Here is a 17,332-nt window from a genome sequence, read left to right as displayed (position 1 = left end):
ACTTGGGAAGATCACATCTCTGCGTTAGAAAGGTTGTTTGAAAGACTTTCCAAGGCTAACCTTACAGTTAACTTGGCTAAAAGTGAATTTGGCCATGCCACTGTGACGTATCTTGGTTATGTTGTAGGTCAGGGCAAGCAAGCTCCTGTTCAGGCAAAGTTCAAGCAATATCTGAGTTCTCTATTCCCACAGGTACGAGGACTGTTAGAAGATTTTTGGGAATGGTTGGATATTACCGAAAATTTTGTAAAAATTTTGCTGATATTGCTCTTCCCCTAACTAATCTTCTGAAGAAGGGAGTAAAGTTTGTTTGGACAGATTCTTGTCAAGAAGCATTTGAGAAGCTGAAAGCCATTTTATGCTACCATCCTGTGCTCAAATCACCTGACTTTGAAAAGCCATTTTCATTAGCAGTAGATGCCAGTGATGAAGCTGCAGGAGCTGTGTTGTTGCAAAGGGTGACATTGATGATATTGACCATCCTGTAGCTTACTTTTCAAAGAAATTTAATGAGCTTCAAAAGAATTATTCCACCATAGAGAAAGAATTACTGTCGCTTGTTTTAGCCTTGCAACATTTCAGTGTATATGTTTGCACCACTCAGAAACCATTGACTGTATATACAGATCATAACCCATTGGTGTTTCTGAGCCGAGTCAAAAACAAGAACAGAAGGCTGTTAAACTGGAGTTTAATTTTGCAAGAGTTTGATCTCATGATAACTCACATTAAAGGCAAAGATAATGTGATTGCTGATTGTCTTTCCCGATGTTAAATGGGAAACATGTATCTGTACTAATCTGATAGTCTGTAGTTGTGTAGCATGATAACTCTCTCTCTGTTTTTCTACATCTACGTCTTATCTTCAGACAACGGTGGTTGTTGAAGAAGCCCTTGCTCATGTTTCACCTTATGGCTTGCGGAACTGAACTTTAAGAACCATTCCGGAACTGGGAGTTTTGGACTTTGCCACACACACACACACACACAAAGAGTTTAGTTTTGGGGTTAACGTTCAAGGTTTAACATTTTTGAATTCTAACATACTAACATTTTTACTTTTATTTTACGTATTATCATAAGTAGTAATTAATAAAATAGTTTTTAACACTGAATCATGCTCAGTGTGTTTCTTTTGTTGCTGGTTCGTGACACCATATCTCTGCCATCTCCCACACCTCTGCTCTCATCCCCACCCCTCCCAGACCCAACAGGGATAGGGACCCCTTGTCCTCACATTTCATCCCACCAACCTACGTGTCCAACTCATCATTCTCCGCCACTTCCACCATCTCCAACGGGACCCCACTACCAAGCATATCTTCCCCTCCCACCCCTTTCTGCCTTTCACAGGGACCACTCTCTCCGCGATTCCCTAGTTTACTCCTCCCCACCACCCACCCCGCTCCCACCCTGGGAACTTTCCACTGCCCCTGCCATAGGTGCAACACCTGCCCCTACACCACCTCCATCCAGGGACCCAAACAGTCCTTTCAGGTGAGATAGAGATTCACCTGCACCTCCCTTAATATCATCTACTGCATTCGGTGATCCAAGTGTGGCCTCCTCTACACTGGTGAGAACAAATGTAGATTAGGTGACCGTTTTGCAGAACACCTACGCTCTGTCCGTAACCACGATCTGCATCTCCCTGTTGCCAGTCACTTCAACTCCCCCTCCCACACTATCAAAGACACAGTTCTTGGCCTTCTCCACTGCCAGGAGAATTCCAAGCGCAAACTAGAGGAACGGCACCTCATTTTCCTTCTTGGAACCTTGCAGCCTAACGGTATGAACATTGAATTCTCCCACTTTAAGTAATCCCCACACCCACCCCCAGCCATGTCTCTTCTTTTCTTCCCTTTACTAGCCTCTCTCTCTTTTTTCTACCCCCTTTTTTGTTCTCACCTTTGACCCATCCCCCGGTGGATCTGCCCTCCCCTCTTCTGTCCACCTATCACTGCTCTGCTTTTCCCTCCTATATATTGGGCTTCCCCTTTTCCAATCTTCAGTCCTGAGGAAGGGTCCTAAGCCGAAGTGTTGACCACCTGCTTTTCTCCGTGGATGCTGCCTGGCCTACTGAGTTCCCCTAGCATCATAGTGTTTTTCAGCTATTTTCATCTCATTGGACAGATTGGGATTTCATTTCCATCTCTGAAGCTAAGTGCCTAACCTGCTGCACCTTCCACAACCTTAAAACACCTCATATACAAGCTTCGATTAACTAACTTAACTCTGTCAAGCTGAAACCATGATCATTTATTTATGCTGGTAAAATAGGCATGCCAAATGTTTTAATATATAACTGCTAGAAGAGATTAACTAATTTACCAAGCAAACTCATTAATTAGTTAAATCTGCCTTAGAGAGCAATGTGGGGAAAAGATGAGTTAAATGGAGCAGTCAAAGAATTGGTCAGCATGAGGTAAACATCAAAAGTAAAAATATTGTGTTAGATCTTAATGTGGAAACTTAAGCTTTGAGCTGTGAAATTACTTTTACGAAACAGCATGATTTACTTACAAAGGTAATTTTACAAAGTGAAGTGAAAATACAGATCATTCTAGAGAGGTGACAAGTGTAAATTTGTAAAATTACTTTCTCAATGACTGTTAGAAAACTATAAGAAAATATTTTAAAGTTTTATTTTTAGGAGAAGGGTAAAACAATACAACTTCAGTAGTAATTACAATTTCTGCTAATTTATATTTTGCTAATTTAGAACTCGCAAAATATACCAATAAGCAATAATTGCTCACTTACCTGTCTGTTGCAGTTCCACTGCACCATACTTATCAGATGCAGATTAAATTCCATACACTTCATTTGACAATTTACTAAATTTATAGCTGTCCATTTGTTAACATTGATGTCACTTGCAACAACTCCTTCTCTAGCAGTTTGCAGCAGCTTGTGACCAGTGATGTTTGGGCGACCTATGTTTACACAAACCTCTTCGCTGTTGTAACTACTCCAGTTCAATTACAGGGTGGGGGAACATGAGTTAGGGAGATTTTTTTTACTGCAAGCACGATCTATTAAGCAGGTGTGGCTTTTAGGTTGCCTCAGTCTCCTCCCCTTTTAATTATCAGCAGAACCAGAAGTTCAATTTGGTAGCTTCAAGAACAAGAAGAATACAGAAGAAACAAAAACCTTGTTGTCACTGCAGAGCTGACGATTTGATAGCTGAGCAGCAGGTGAGTTCTTATATTTTACAACAGTCATTAAAGAGGGAAAATATGGTTCAATTTGGTTGTTGTTTGGCGTTGTTGAACTTTCTCTCATATTCTACTTCCTTGTTTCTCTAACTTGCTTACTTCTCTTAAAAGGGAATGTCATAGCCTACTTGAATTAAGTCAATATTTTGTATCCTTCTGAAACAATTATTTCATTTTTAAAAATGAAAGCATTATTTTACAAAGGAATATTTTCTGGAACTTATCTGCAGATTACATTATAAACAATATGTAATTGAGCCATAATCATTAAGGTATTCCAGCATGTGGAACACTTTGATTGGAAAGAACGAAGTGTTATGACATTGAAATAAAACTGCCCAGCCAACTTCTTAGTATAGAGTTCGTCTAAGTAAGGTTCAAAACACATGGAGACATTTTGCAGGATTTTTTTTTCACTTTTCCAGACACTCTGGAGTAAATGTTATGCATGAGTTTGATTAGGAACGGAGTAGATTCAATCAAAAAGTTTCCTTACACTACATCCAGATCAGCAACACCTATTTGTGTATTACTGATAATCAAAGTCGAGTTTATTGTCATATGCAAAGTACATGCATGCACAGCTGCAATGGAAAAACTTATTTGCAGCAGCACGACAGGCGTATAGCATCAGATAAGCACCATTAACAAGAAAACATGATTTAAATGTAAATTATACACAACTTTTATAAGGAAGAACACAATTAGAATGAAAAATACAAAGTCCATTTTAGTGCAGAGTGACCAAAGTGGTCATTGTGTTACTATATTGAGATAGTGACTTGGGTTGTGCAGGTTGGTTCAAGAACTGAATGGTTGTAGTTGTTCTTGAATGTTGGTGGTGTGGGACTTCAGCATTCTGTACCTCATGCCCGTTTGTAGCTGTGGAAAATAGCATGGCCTGGATGGTGGGGATCTTTGATCATAGATCTTTCCTACTTGCAGCAAACCCTCATGTAGATACTACCGATGGTGGGGAGGGATAGGTCCGCGATGCACTGGGCTCAATGCATGGTTCTCTGCAGTAATCATTGGATTATATTTATGCAAAGTAAAGGAGAAGACGAAGAAGAAAAAGAGTAGCAGCATCCAATAGCAGCAGTAAATCCCTCAGGATGGAGTCACACAGCAGTTGGAGCTGCTGCCATGAGCTTCTGCAACTTAAGTTCCATTTGGACCTTGGGTACGGTCTGTCTGAAGATTGCACATTCTCCCTGTGATCATGAGGGAATCCCCCCCACCGTGCTCCAACTTCCCCTCCTATCCCAAAGACTTCTTAAATGTGTCTAATATACCTGCCTTAACCTCTTCCTCTGGCAGCTGGTTCCATATATCTACCACACACTGTCTAAAAAAAGTTACCCCTCAGGTTCTTAATAAACCTTTCACCTCCAACCTTAAAATTATGTTCCTCTAGTTTTCAATTCCCCAACCCTGGAAAAAAAACACTCACCCTATCTATGCCCCTTGTGACTTATATACCTCTATGGGATCACCCTTCAGTCTCCTACGCTCCAAGGAGTAAAGGCCCAGCCTGTCTAACCTCTCCCTATAACTCAGTCCCTCGAGTCCTGGCAACATGTTTCTAAATCTTTTTTTGCACTCTTTCCTCCTTATAACTGGGTGACCAAAACTGAACACACTACTCCAAGTGTGGTCTTGTACAATCACAACGTAACCTCCCAACTTCTATATTCAGTGCCCTGACTGATGAAGGCCAGCATGCCAAAAGCCTTCTTTACAACCCTATCTACCCGTGACTCCACTTTAAGGGAACTATGCACCTGTACTTCAAGGTCCCTCTGTTCTACAACAGTACCCAGGACTCTTCCATTTAATGTAAAAGTCCTACCTTGATTTATCCTTCCAAAATGTAACACTTTGCACTTCTCTAAATTAAATTCCATTTGCATTCCTCAGCCCACCTACCCGGCTGATGAAGATCCCGCTGCAACTCTTGATACTCCTCTTCACTGTCTACGACACCACCTATTTTAGTGTCACCTGTAAACTTACTATTCCTAGGTTTGATGAGATGAATGCCCCCCCCCCCCTTCTCCCAGACAGTGATAGTGTCATACATAACATGGAAATGGGCCATTTGGCCAACTGAGTACCCATTTACCTGCACTACACTAATCCTGTTTTATTCTCATCAGCTCTCCCCCAAGATTCTACTGCTTATCCACACACTATGGACAATTAACCTTTCAACCTGCATATCTTTGGGATGTGGGAAGGACCTGGAATACCTGGCGAACCCATGCAGCCACAGGGAGAATGGTCCAAAAGGTTGAGGCATGAGATCCAAGGCAAGCTAGTGAACTGGATCCAAAATGGGCTTGGTGTTGGCCAGCAAAGGGTCGTGGTGGAAGGATTTTTTGTTTGATTGAAAGTCTGTGACTACTGGTGTACCAAGGACCTGCAACCTTTACTGCTTGTGAATGTAGATATGATTTGTAACCTTACAGATGACATGAAAATGGGTGGTGGTATGGATGGTGAAGAAGGTTGTCTAAGGCTACAGCAAATGGAATTTAATCCCAGCAAGGTGATGCATTTTGGGAAGTCAAATAGGGTTAGGACATATGCAGTAAATGGTAGGACACTAAAGAATGTCGAACAGAGAGACCAAGGGGTCCAAGTCCATAGTTCCCTGAAAGTGCAACACAGGTCAATAGGGTGGTAAGGAAGCCATGTGGCACACATTCCTTCATGATTCGGGCATAGAATATAAAAATTGTGATATTATGTCGCAACTTCACAAAACATTGGTTTGGCTGACTTTGGAGTGCTGTGTGCAGTTTTGCTCACCACATTATAGGAAGGATGTGATTGCACTTTGCACTGGTGGAAGTGCAGAGGAGATTCACCAGGATGTTGCCTTGATTGGAGGACTTTAGTTACGGGGAGAGATTGGATAGGCTAAGTTTGTTTTCTCTGGTGTGAAGAAGGCTGAGGGGTGACCTAATAGAAGTATATAAGATTATGTGAGGCTTTGATAGGACTGTGTGTGTAATGTGTTCATTTATACAGCAAACCATCATACTACTTATTATTAACAGTCTATGGGGAAACAACTTCAAAACTAGCTCCTGAACATTTCAAATCTTCATTATTTCCTTTTACAGTAATTCTATATGCTTTTAAAACACAAAAATGAAAATCAAACCTTTATAAACTTTCCATTGCCAATGAAGCAAGAAAGTTGTGACACTGAAGCCACTTAGAGATGTTGAACAAGTACTATGGCTTGAAGATAGAGATGCAATTTTTTTTAATTCTCCAGATGTGGGCTGCAAGGCCAGCAACAATTTTCCAACTCTCTGCACCCTTGGGATCCACCTCTTTGAAGAGCTACATTCAGGATTATATTTGATTTCTGAGGGAAATTCATGGGCTCCAGTTTCCCTATGCACATATGGCCTCTCGAAGGACAAAGGCAACGGGTTCAAGACATTTTATCAAAGAAGCCTTCACTTCTTGTTGCAAGATATCCTCTAGCTAATACACACTGCAGTTGTGGTATGCCACTGTGGAGGGAGGAATGTTCAGGCAAGTGGAGGATATTCCATCACACTTTCGACTTACTGTAGGCCTTAGAAAGTGGAAAAGCTTTGGGAAATGAGAAACCCGGTCATTCTCTGCAGGAACCCAGCTCCTGATTGGGGAAATTAAGCTTCTAATCAATAATTCAAATGAACACCTTTTATTTGTAAAGACAATCAGTTGAACTGTTCATCATGATCCTGCAATGTTTTGTTGTTTATTGCCTCAAGTCGTTTTACTGATTAAACCTGAAGTTTTTGATTGCAGATATTTTACTTTTGACAAAAGAGGTGAGATTTGCTGCAGGCAAATTTCACTTGTTCTCCAGAATGAATTCTGAAAAACAAATGCTCTTTAATATGAAAGCCTGGCACATTGCATCAGTTATCCCACCACCCTCAAGAACCATCTCAGCAGAGCCAGTAATATTCTAACTGCTTCATTTTCAGCAGGGATTCTTGAATAGAAAACAGGATTAGGAATGATTGCCACTTCTTTCACTTCCCTACCTAACTGAAGGCTCTGAGATGAACACCTTTGTCACTGAATATGAATGTTACCCAAACTGTCACCATTTTAAAAACATTCAGCATTTTTGTTTTCTCTACCTGTGGTTAACAACACATTTTTCTGCATTGTACTCCATCGTCCATCTTGTTACCCACTCTCAATTTGTTTATATCCTCCTGAAGCTTCTTTGCATCCTCAATACCACTCATGTTCCCAATTGGTTTCATATCAGTAAACTTGGAAATGCTACATTGATCCCCTCAGCCGAACTATTGATATAGATTATGAATAATTGGGACCAGGCACTTAATCCACTGTACTCCTCCAGTTGCAGCCTGCCAACTTGAGCAAACCTGATTATTCTTGCAACAAACAATCTGCTGGAGGAACTCAGAAGGTTGAGCAACATCTGTGGGAGGAAAGGAATTGTCAACATTGATGCTCCAGATTCCAGCATCTGCAGTCTCTTGTGTCTCCTGATCATTCTTGCACTGTTTTCTATCTGGTAACTAACTCTCAATCCATGCTAGTACAATATCCCCAATTCCAAGGGCTATAATCTTGTTTAGAGACTGTCTTTTGGGACCTTATCAAACACCATATGAAAATCCAAATACTTCACATTCTCTAGGTCCACCTCATTTTCAGGAGGAGGTAGAGGGTGGCGGTGGATGGTTCTCTGACTGGAAATCTGTAACAAGTGGTGTGTAGCAGGGATACTTGTTGTTTGTGTATATATGACTTGGATGAGAATGTAGGTGGTCTGATTTAGTAAGTTTGCAGATAGTGGTAGATAGCGAAGAACATTGTCTAAGGGTACAGCAGGACATAGATCAGCTGGAAAGTTGCGGGGAGTGGTGGCAGATGGAGTGTAATCCAGATGAGTGTGAGGTAATGCACTTTGCAAGTCAAATTCTGGTAGGACATATAGGGTAAATGGCAGGGAACGTAGGAGCATTGATGTACGGAGAGACCTTGGGGTGCAAGCCCATAGCTCACTGAAAGTGGTGACACAGGTGGATAGGTTTAAGAAGAACGCATTTGGTATGGTTGCCTTCATGGGCCGATGCATTGAGAATTGGGACGTCACATTCCAGCTGTACATAACATTGATTAGACCGTAAGTGGAGTATTGTGTACAGTTCTGATTAGAACAGTACAGGAAGGGTATGGTAGCAATGGAGGACTGTAGTTATAAGGAGAGATTGGATAGGCTGTGTTTATTCTAACTGAAACATAGGAGGCTGAGGGGTAACATAGTGATTTATAAAATTATGAAGGACATAAATAGGATAGATAGCCTTTTCTCCCCAGGACAGGGGAGTCTAGAACTAGAGGGCACAGGTTTAACATTAGAGGGGAGAAATTTAAAGTAGATCTGGAAATAGCTGCCAAAGGAAGTGGTAGAGGCAGATACAATTACAATGTTCAAACAGAATTTGGACAGGTACTTAGACTGGAAAGAAGTAGAATGTTACAGCCCTAATGCAGGCAAGTGGGATTAGCATGGATAGGCATCACAGTTGACATGGAAAAGCTGGGCCAACAGGACCATTTTGTGCTGTATGATTCTATTATTCTACTCCCCTGGAAACGTGTTCAAAAAAACTTCAATAGGTTAGTCAAATATTATTTACTTCTCGTAAATTCACGTTGACCCTATTTTCAAAATGTCTTTATCACTGCCTTTTATAGATTCCAGCAGTTTCCAACTCCCAATGTCAGGCTAACTGTTAAGTAGAATTTTGGATGATGATTAGAACATCCATTGCCTCTACAGCCATCTTTTCCAGAACTTTGGGATGTTTGTCAGTTTCAGTCTCTAACTTCTCTAGCAGCTTTTTCAATTATTACTCATTTCTTTTACCTCTCTGTGCTCAGTCCACAGGGGTGATCCTGAGCTTCTTGTTGCATGCACTTTAATTCTCAATCCCATTCCTATTCCGACCTGTTTGCAGCCTCCTCCAAAGTAAGGTCCAACATAAACTAGAAGAACAACATCTCATCTAATGTTGAGACACTTTGCAATGTTCTGGAATGAATATCGAATTTTTCAGCTTTAGGTAAGCGTCTTTCGTCATTTTCCATTCTCATGCTTATGTCCCTTTTTCTTTAAAATGCCTCGCTAACAGTCAGTACTTATGCTCCCTATTAGCTGATCTGTCTTTACTAATCGATATAATCTTGTCTTTCACCTCACTCCTCCCCCTTTGAAAACTGACAGCCCTCAACTCTTCCCCCTCTTCTGAGGAAGGTCCCCGACCCAAAACTTTAACTGGTTTCTCTTTCATAGCATTTCTGGTTTTATTTCAGGTTCCAGAACCTGCTGTTTTGTTTTTCTTTTACTTCCCATTTGCATTTGACTTTTGGTTCTCCAAAAGGAAGGCAGATTTGAATTTAAAACAGAAAATGCTGAAAAACTCAGCAGGTCAGGGAGCATGCATGGAAAGAGAAACGGTTAATGTTTCAAGTACAGAGCCCTTCATCAGTGATGAGAAAGAGAAGCACACTAGTTAAGGATGCAGAGAAGGTGAGGGAGGGCGATTGGTGGAGCAATGGAAATTACTCTGATAGGCTGAAATAATGTGACAGTTAAGGAACAGTTAAAATTAAATAAAGCCTCTTTGTGTGATTTATTGCTAATGCTGTATAATCTGGCTTTATAGGGTTATGCTGAGCAGGCCAGACTGAACGAATAAAAGACAAAGGCAAATAGGATGACAGGTAAAATTGGTTCATTATCATGAAAAAAGAAGGAAAGAGCAAGTTATCTAAAGTCGGAGAACTCAGTATTGAGTTTTGCAGGCAGCAGTGTGCCCAGACACAAGGTGAGGTGCAAGATATCCCAGGATATCACTGCAGGAGTTCCTGAGGGCAGTGTCCTAGGTCCAACCATCCCCAGCTGCTTCATCAATGACCTTCTGCAGGTAGTTGGCTATCACGTGTACTCTGGGTTCAATCTGAACTCATCTGGGTGGCGAAAACTAGCTGAGGCTAACAGAGCAGCACAACAGTGTATTCTTTTGAAAGTGTGTTTAAACTAAGCAAACAAGTAACATGCCATAAATGCAAGCATCACAATATAACATAATATTACAAAGACCTAAAAAAATCATGTGATATAACACATTATGAAATACCAAGCATTAATATAATCTTCATACTTGCATTTGCCCATACACATTTTTGACTATTAACTGTCACTGTAACTTAATTTCACATGTAATTTTCTCCCACTCTGAATATGCCTCACTCTAATGATCACTCGAAGGAACTTGTTTCTTTTTAGGCAAGCATCCTGTCCACAATATTACCACAAGTTTGCTCTGAAACACCTTTGTATAATATGAAAATTACAGTGACAATTGAAATGAAGCCCTCCCTCTTGATGGTGCAACCTGCCTCCAAGTAAATCTAGATATTTCCATGAATTGCTCATTTAATTAGTCCTTGATGTCAACTTTTACAGAAAAGTTGTTTTAATGCAGAAGAACTCTTGAGTTTATCAGCACTTTGCAAGGTTCTTATTCTAATTAATGCTTATCTATTGACTTGAAAATTCTGTGATTAAAGCAGACAAGTTGCCTCCTTGAGATAGTTTTATGTCTCTATACAACAACTCCTTTCATAATGCTTTAACTACCACTGACATTAGACTCACAGGCCTGTTATTCCCTGCCTTATGCCTGCTGTACTCCTTCAATAAAGGTACACGTTTGCTGTCTTCCAATCATTTGACACCCCATCAGTGGCCAGGGAATACTTAAAAATTTCTGTCAGGTCACCAGCGCTCTCCTTACCTGCCTCCCATTGCAGACAGGGACACGTTTCATCAGGCCCTGGAGATTTATCCACCTTTAATCCTACTAAAACACCTTTTTAATGCTAACGTGTTCTAGATTTTCGATATCTTTTTCCCTGAATAATATCCCTCTTAGTGAATACAGATGACAAGTATTCATGTAAGACCTCACCCATGTCCTCTGGCTCTACACACAGATCGCCAATCTGCTCCCAAATGGGCTGTACTCTTTCCCTAGTTACCCTCTTGCCCATAAATTACTTAGAAAATGCTCTGGGATTTTCCTTAATCCTGTCTGCCCCCGATATTTTATGCCCCCTCTTTGCCTTCCTAATTTTGTTTTTAAGCACCCCACTACACTTTCTAGACTCCTGAAAGGCTTCCCTTGTTTTCAGTTCTTTATACCTGTGATGTGCTGTATGTTTTTGTACCCATTCCTTGATATACCTTGACATCCAGGGTTCCTTGGACTTGTCCACACCTTACATCCTATGGGAGCACATTGGCCGCGAACTTCCATTATTTCACTTTTGAATGACTCTCACTTGTCAACATAGACCTACTCACAAGTAGCTGTTCCCTGTCTACTTTGCTGGTCCTGTCTTATCATTTTGAAATTGATCTTCCCCCCAGTTCAGGACCTTAATTTCCAGACCATCCTTATCCCTTTCCAATAACTACCTTGAAACTTAGAGTTACGGTCACCATCTCCAAAATGCTCTCCTACTGACCCTGAACCACTTTCCTGGCTTTATTCCTTGAGTTTAGGAACAATAATGCCCTTTCTCCAGTAGGATTTTCTACATACTGGCTCAAAAAATTCTCCAAACAGCGACTGAGAATCTGTGCATTGACTTCCAACTGTGTTTGTAATAAGTGGTCAACTCCCATTTAGGAGCAGGAGTCATGACATCAGTTAATGCTGAAATTCATTAGTCCTGGCCCTCATTAAATTACATGTGCTTAACACACAGTAATGGGGAAATGAATGTGATTCCCAATGCACAAACTGCAGTCATGTCAACCAAGTACCTCACAGCAATGGGACAAACATGCATAGGTTATCTGTAGAGTGCTAATTTATGCAAGCCTCACTGAGAAATGCTATGGCCAAGAGATTATCCTCATTGCTTGTGACTACGTGCAAGCACATTGCTTTCTGCTTCTGTCTCTGTTGATTTTATGTCACCTTGAAGAGAAATTCAGCTCCAGTTAGTTATACTCTGAGGTGCAATTGAAGAATAATTTTTACTACATGGGCCTGTATTAATAAAATAACCCATTATTTGGTAATGCAATGCCTGATTTTTGTAATAAATCACCAATATATTTAAAATGTAATTTCATAGATAACACATGATTAATAAATGACTGTATTTCATGATTAAACACTGTGTTTGTTCCAAAATCAAATATGTTCAAAACTGAGTGGTTAAAGATCTTTGTCCCTGAGAGAATTGTTTTAATCCCTTTTTGTGCTTATCACAGATTCCTCCCCACCCCATTTTATTCCCATTGTTTTCCACCCATCCCACACATGCAAATCTTGGCATGCCTGCCAAAAAATATGGTTTGTGCTCATTTTATTGCACCATGGTTGATGATGACATGAAGCTACAGTAAGGTGTGGCTTGGAACACACTTCAATCTTTGTTTCAATAATTGACCCATTCTTGGAAACCAGATGGTTTGACGTGCAAAGGAGAGTTCAACAGTTAAAGTTACAAGCTCTATTGTGGATGCATTCAGTGAGGATAAAGAATACTGCAGGTGAAAAACATTTCATGTGATTTTCACTGGCGTTGGCTGTAATAAAAGAAACATATTGTACCAGTCTTTCCAGTTAGATGACTAATGCTGCCAACCTCAAATAAACCTGCCAACAAAGCTTCAGCAGGCTCTCTTCCTTCTTTTCCAATCTGAGTTTCTATGACAAATTGATTTTCTCTAGGGAATCTGTGGTGTCCAGTATTTCCTTTATCAGATATGTCATAAACCAGCAGGAAGAGATTTATTGGTAGAAGGATTAGAGGGGAGATGAGGAAAACAGCTTTCACTCAGGGTGGTAGGGGTCTGAAACTGCCTGAGACCATTTCACTTGCTCTTTATTCCACCATTCAGCTGTCTCTGCCCCACACATTGCTTTTCCTTCTCTAAGCTCACTCTTTAACAGCTTCCTTTAAAGCCCATTATTTTGATTAATACTTTGGTCAGGACCACCCTTCAATACTACTTGGTTCAGTGTCCATTTTTTAATCTGTATTGTAATGATGCATTTCAGAGCATTTTTCTGTGACAAAGCTCAGTGTAAATGAAAATAATACTACAGGATGTCAGTCACAAATTTCATACACAAATTAAGATTATAAATCCCAGAGTCAAAAATATGTCAAAGAGACCATTTTAGTTTGTATTTATAAAGCAACTTCTTAAAGATAATGTTAAAAATAGAATTGAGTTGTATAAGGGAGTAAAGGGAAGAATGATTGAATGTTATACAGTTCACAATTCCCTACTTGAGGGAACTGGAGGTTGACAACACCTCTTTGGATATTCACAGTGCATGATGGGAGATCAGATAAATGTTCTGTGTATTTTTTAATTTAGCTTTAGAGCCAGATAATTTTGCAGAATGTTTACTCATACAATGAAATGAGTTGAACCCCATAATAAAGTTCTTGTTTATTTTCTTGTTTAAGTGGATAATTACATTCAGAAAGAGAAGATTTGTCTAAACTGCATTACAGGCAGAACAGTTCACGAAAAGCAACACCAGTTACCACTGCTCCTATTCCTTATGTTAATGTAAAAGAATTCTTGCAAAATCTGTAACAACAAGTTAGCTTTCCATTTGTAGTTGGAATGTTGGCAATGCTGCCAAGGTTACTATTATAGCCCATCCTAGTTATCATAAGGAGGTGGTATTAATCTGACGTGATGGTGCTTCCAGTGTGGTATTAAGATATCTTTATTAGTCACATCTACATCTAAACACACAGTGAAATGCATCTTTTTGCACAGAGTGTTCTGGGGGCAGCCCGCAAATGTCACCACGCTTCTGGCGCCAACATAGCATGCCCACAGCTACCAAACCCGTACGTCTTTGGAATGTGGGAGGAAACTGGAGGAAACCCACGCAGACACGGGGAGAACGTACAAACTCCTCACAGACAGTGGCCGGAATTGAACCCGGGTCACTGGCGCTGTAATAGCATTACGCTAACCGCTACACTACCATGCCTACCCATTACTCGGGATAAACATTGTCCAACTTATTTTGCCACTTCCTGGAGATTGTGTTTCTTTGTTACATCTACAAATATCCGGGTCCCTCATCCCTCACTATTCTCCGCTCTATCAGAAGCATTTTTTTTAAAAAACTACTTGTTTTACAATTGTGTCACCTTTTAACTTTGTAACAAATTCCCAAAAGAAATGTTGCTTTTAAATAGTTGAGGTCAAAGTCATGTAAAACTGACTGATTTTATTCTTACAGCCCCCAGTTACTTTGAGGTAATATATTACACAATCTCAGATCACCAGTCCTCACAGGTTTCCTATGGAGTGCGCGCGCATTGATGTTGATTGAAGCTCCAGTCCTCTAACTCGAGAGTTTTTGGCCACTTTTTATGCAGTCAAACAGGCTGGTGCAAAGCAGGCAGGCACAAGCTTTCTGTTTCTGTCTCTTTCTTTTGAACTCTCCAATGACCCAAGTTTCACACATTTCGTTGCACTTCACATTCCACAAGTGCACAAAGTGTATGTTTGTTTATTCTTTTAAGCAAAGTTGGAACCTACCTGGCCACAGCCCAACAAATCCAATCATGTGAGACAGATGAATGTGTAAATGTGTCACGGGACAAAAGAGACTGTAGATCTGGAATTTGGAGCAGAAACCAAGATGTTTTCTCAGATGCTGTTCTCAGCAAAGGCCTCACCTTCGTACCCCTACGCCCCCACCTCAATGAATTCCGAGCCCGACACGATGCGCTTTGTTCGCCCCCTCCGCCTCCGTGCCTTTTTCTTTGGAAAGGAGTCCTCTCCCCCTTCTAATGACCCGTTCTCCCGCCTCCAGCCCTTTTCTTCCACCTGGACTCCCCCACCGGGCCTGTTACCTTCCCTGCACCTGTTTATAGCCAACTGTCGGCACGACATCAGGTGTCTTGACTTTTCTGCCCCCCTCACCTCAAACCTTAACCCTCCTGAACGCTCCGCCCTCCACTCCCTCCGCACCAGCCCTGATGTTGTCATCAAACCAGCCGACAAAGGTGGTGCTATGGTAGTTTGGCATACTGACCTCTACCTCGCAGAGGCCAGATGCCAACTCTCGGACACTTCCTCCTACCTACCCCTGAACCATGACACCACTGAGGACCACCAGGACATTATCTCCTGCACCATCACTGACTGCATCACCTTGGGAGATCTCCCCCCCCCACCCCCACAGCTACCAACATGATTGTCCCACAACCTAGGACTGCCCGCTTCTATCTTCTCCCCAAAATCCACAAGAAGGACTGTCCCAGCAAACCTATTATCTCCACATGCTCTTGCCCCACGGAGCTCGTATCTTTGTACCTAAATACTATCCTGTTCCCCCTGCCCCCCCCCCCCCGGTGCAATGCCTTCCCACCTACGTCCATGACACATCACACACTCTCCAACTCTTCCATGGCTTTAAGTTCTCCGGCATGCACAAGTTCATCTTCACCATGGACGTCCAGTCCCCATCATGACAGCCTCACCACCCTCCGCTTCTTTCTTGACCAGAGACAGAATCAGTCCCCTTCCACTAAAACTCTCCTCTGCCTGGCTGAACTTGTCCTCACCCTAAGCAACTTTACTTTCAATTCCTCTCACTTTCTGCAGGCCAAAGGTGTAGCTATGGGCACTCGCATGGGTCCTAGCTATGCCTGCCTCTTCATTGGCTATGCTGAACAGTCTCTGTTCCAAGCCTACTCTGGCCCCATTTCTCAACTCTTTCTCCACTATATCAATGACTACATTGGTGCCACCTCTTGTACCCGTGTGGAACTTGATAGTTTCATAAATTTTGCCACAAGTTTTCACCCTGCTGTCCTATTCACTTGGACTATCTCTGACACACCTCTTTCCTTCCTCGATTTTTCCATCTCCATCTCAGGAGATTCCTTATCCACTGACATCTACAAACCCACTGACGCCCACAGCCACCTCGATTACAGCTCCTCCCACACTGTCTCTTGCAAGAATGCTATACCTTTTTTTCAATTTCTCCGCCTCCGCTGTATCTGCTCCCATGATGAGGCTTTCCACGCCAGGATATTTGAGATGTCCAACTTCTTTTCTAACCGGGGCTTACCGCTGACTGTGGTCGAGAGAGCTCGCACCCATATCTCTGCCATTTCCCGCACCTCTGCTCTTACCCCCACCCCTCCCAGACCCAACAGGGATAGGGTCCCCCTTGTCCTTTCATTTCATCCCACCAGCCTACGTATCCAACACATCATTCTCCGCCACTTCCGCCATCTCCAATGGGACCCCACTACCAAGCATATCTTCCCCTCCTACCCCTTTCTGCCTTTCGCAGGGACCACTCTTTCCGCGATTCCCTAGTTTACTTCTCCTCCCCCCCCACCCATCCCACTCCCACCCCAGGAACTTTCCACTGCCCCCGTTGTAGGTGCAACACCTGCCCCTACACCACCTCTATGACCTCCATCCAGGGACCCAAACAGTCCTTCAGGTGAGACAGAGATTCAGCTGCACCTCCCTTAATATCATCTACTACATTTGGTGCTCCAGGTGTGGCCTCCTCTACATTGGTGAGTCAAAACACAGACTAGGTGACCGTTTCGCAGAACACTTGCGCTCTGTCTGTAACCGCGATCTGCATCTCCCTGTTGCCAGTCACCTCAAGTCCCCCTCCCACACTATCACAGATATGTCAGTCCTTGGCCACCTCCACTGCCAGGAGAATGCCAAGTGCAAACTGGAGGAACAGCACCTCATTTTCTGTCTTGGAACCTTGCAGCCTAATGGCATGAACACTGAATTCTCCCACTTTAATTAATCCCCACCTCCCTTCCCCACAACACCTCCCCCCCCACCATGCTTCTTTTCTTTTCTTCCCTTTCCTAGCCTATCTCTCTTTTTTTCTACCCCCCCCTTTTTTTCCTTTTTTTGCTTTCTCTTGTTTCTTTTGACCCACCCACCAGTGGATCTGCTCTCCTATCCTCCCCCACACCTGCCTATCACTATTTCTTACCTGCAT

The 17,332-nt window shown here is 42.0% G+C and overlaps 1 protein-coding gene across 7 annotated transcripts in view; it reads left to right on the top strand.

Moving 5' to 3' along the window:
* Positions 1–3,074: 3,074 nt before the first annotated feature.
* The window catches only part of LOC127571328 (protein FAM3C-like), a 55,023-nt gene continuing 40,765 nt past the window's right edge, over positions 3,075–17,332 (top strand). For 3 of the 7 annotated variants that reach the window (XM_052017614.1, XM_052017617.1, XM_052017613.1), the window contains exons 1-2: positions 3,075–3,197; positions 9,944–10,001. In XM_052017614.1, coding sequence (XP_051873574.1) covers positions 9,995–10,001 — 7 coding nt within the window. In that variant the 5' untranslated portion in view covers positions 3,075–3,197; positions 9,944–9,994. The remainder of the gene's footprint in view (positions 3,198–9,943; positions 10,002–17,332) is intronic. The other 4 variants (XM_052017618.1, XM_052017612.1, XM_052017616.1 and 1 more) reach the window with 3 other exon arrangements.

This window comes from Pristis pectinata, chromosome 6 (assembly GCF_009764475.1).
Source record: "Pristis pectinata isolate sPriPec2 chromosome 6, sPriPec2.1.pri, whole genome shotgun sequence".
In the NCBI taxonomy this organism is placed as follows: Eukaryota; Metazoa; Chordata; class Chondrichthyes; order Rhinopristiformes; family Pristidae; genus Pristis; species Pristis pectinata.
Note: the sequence above shows the minus strand (reverse complement) of the source record. Positions and strands in the feature narration are given on the sequence as shown.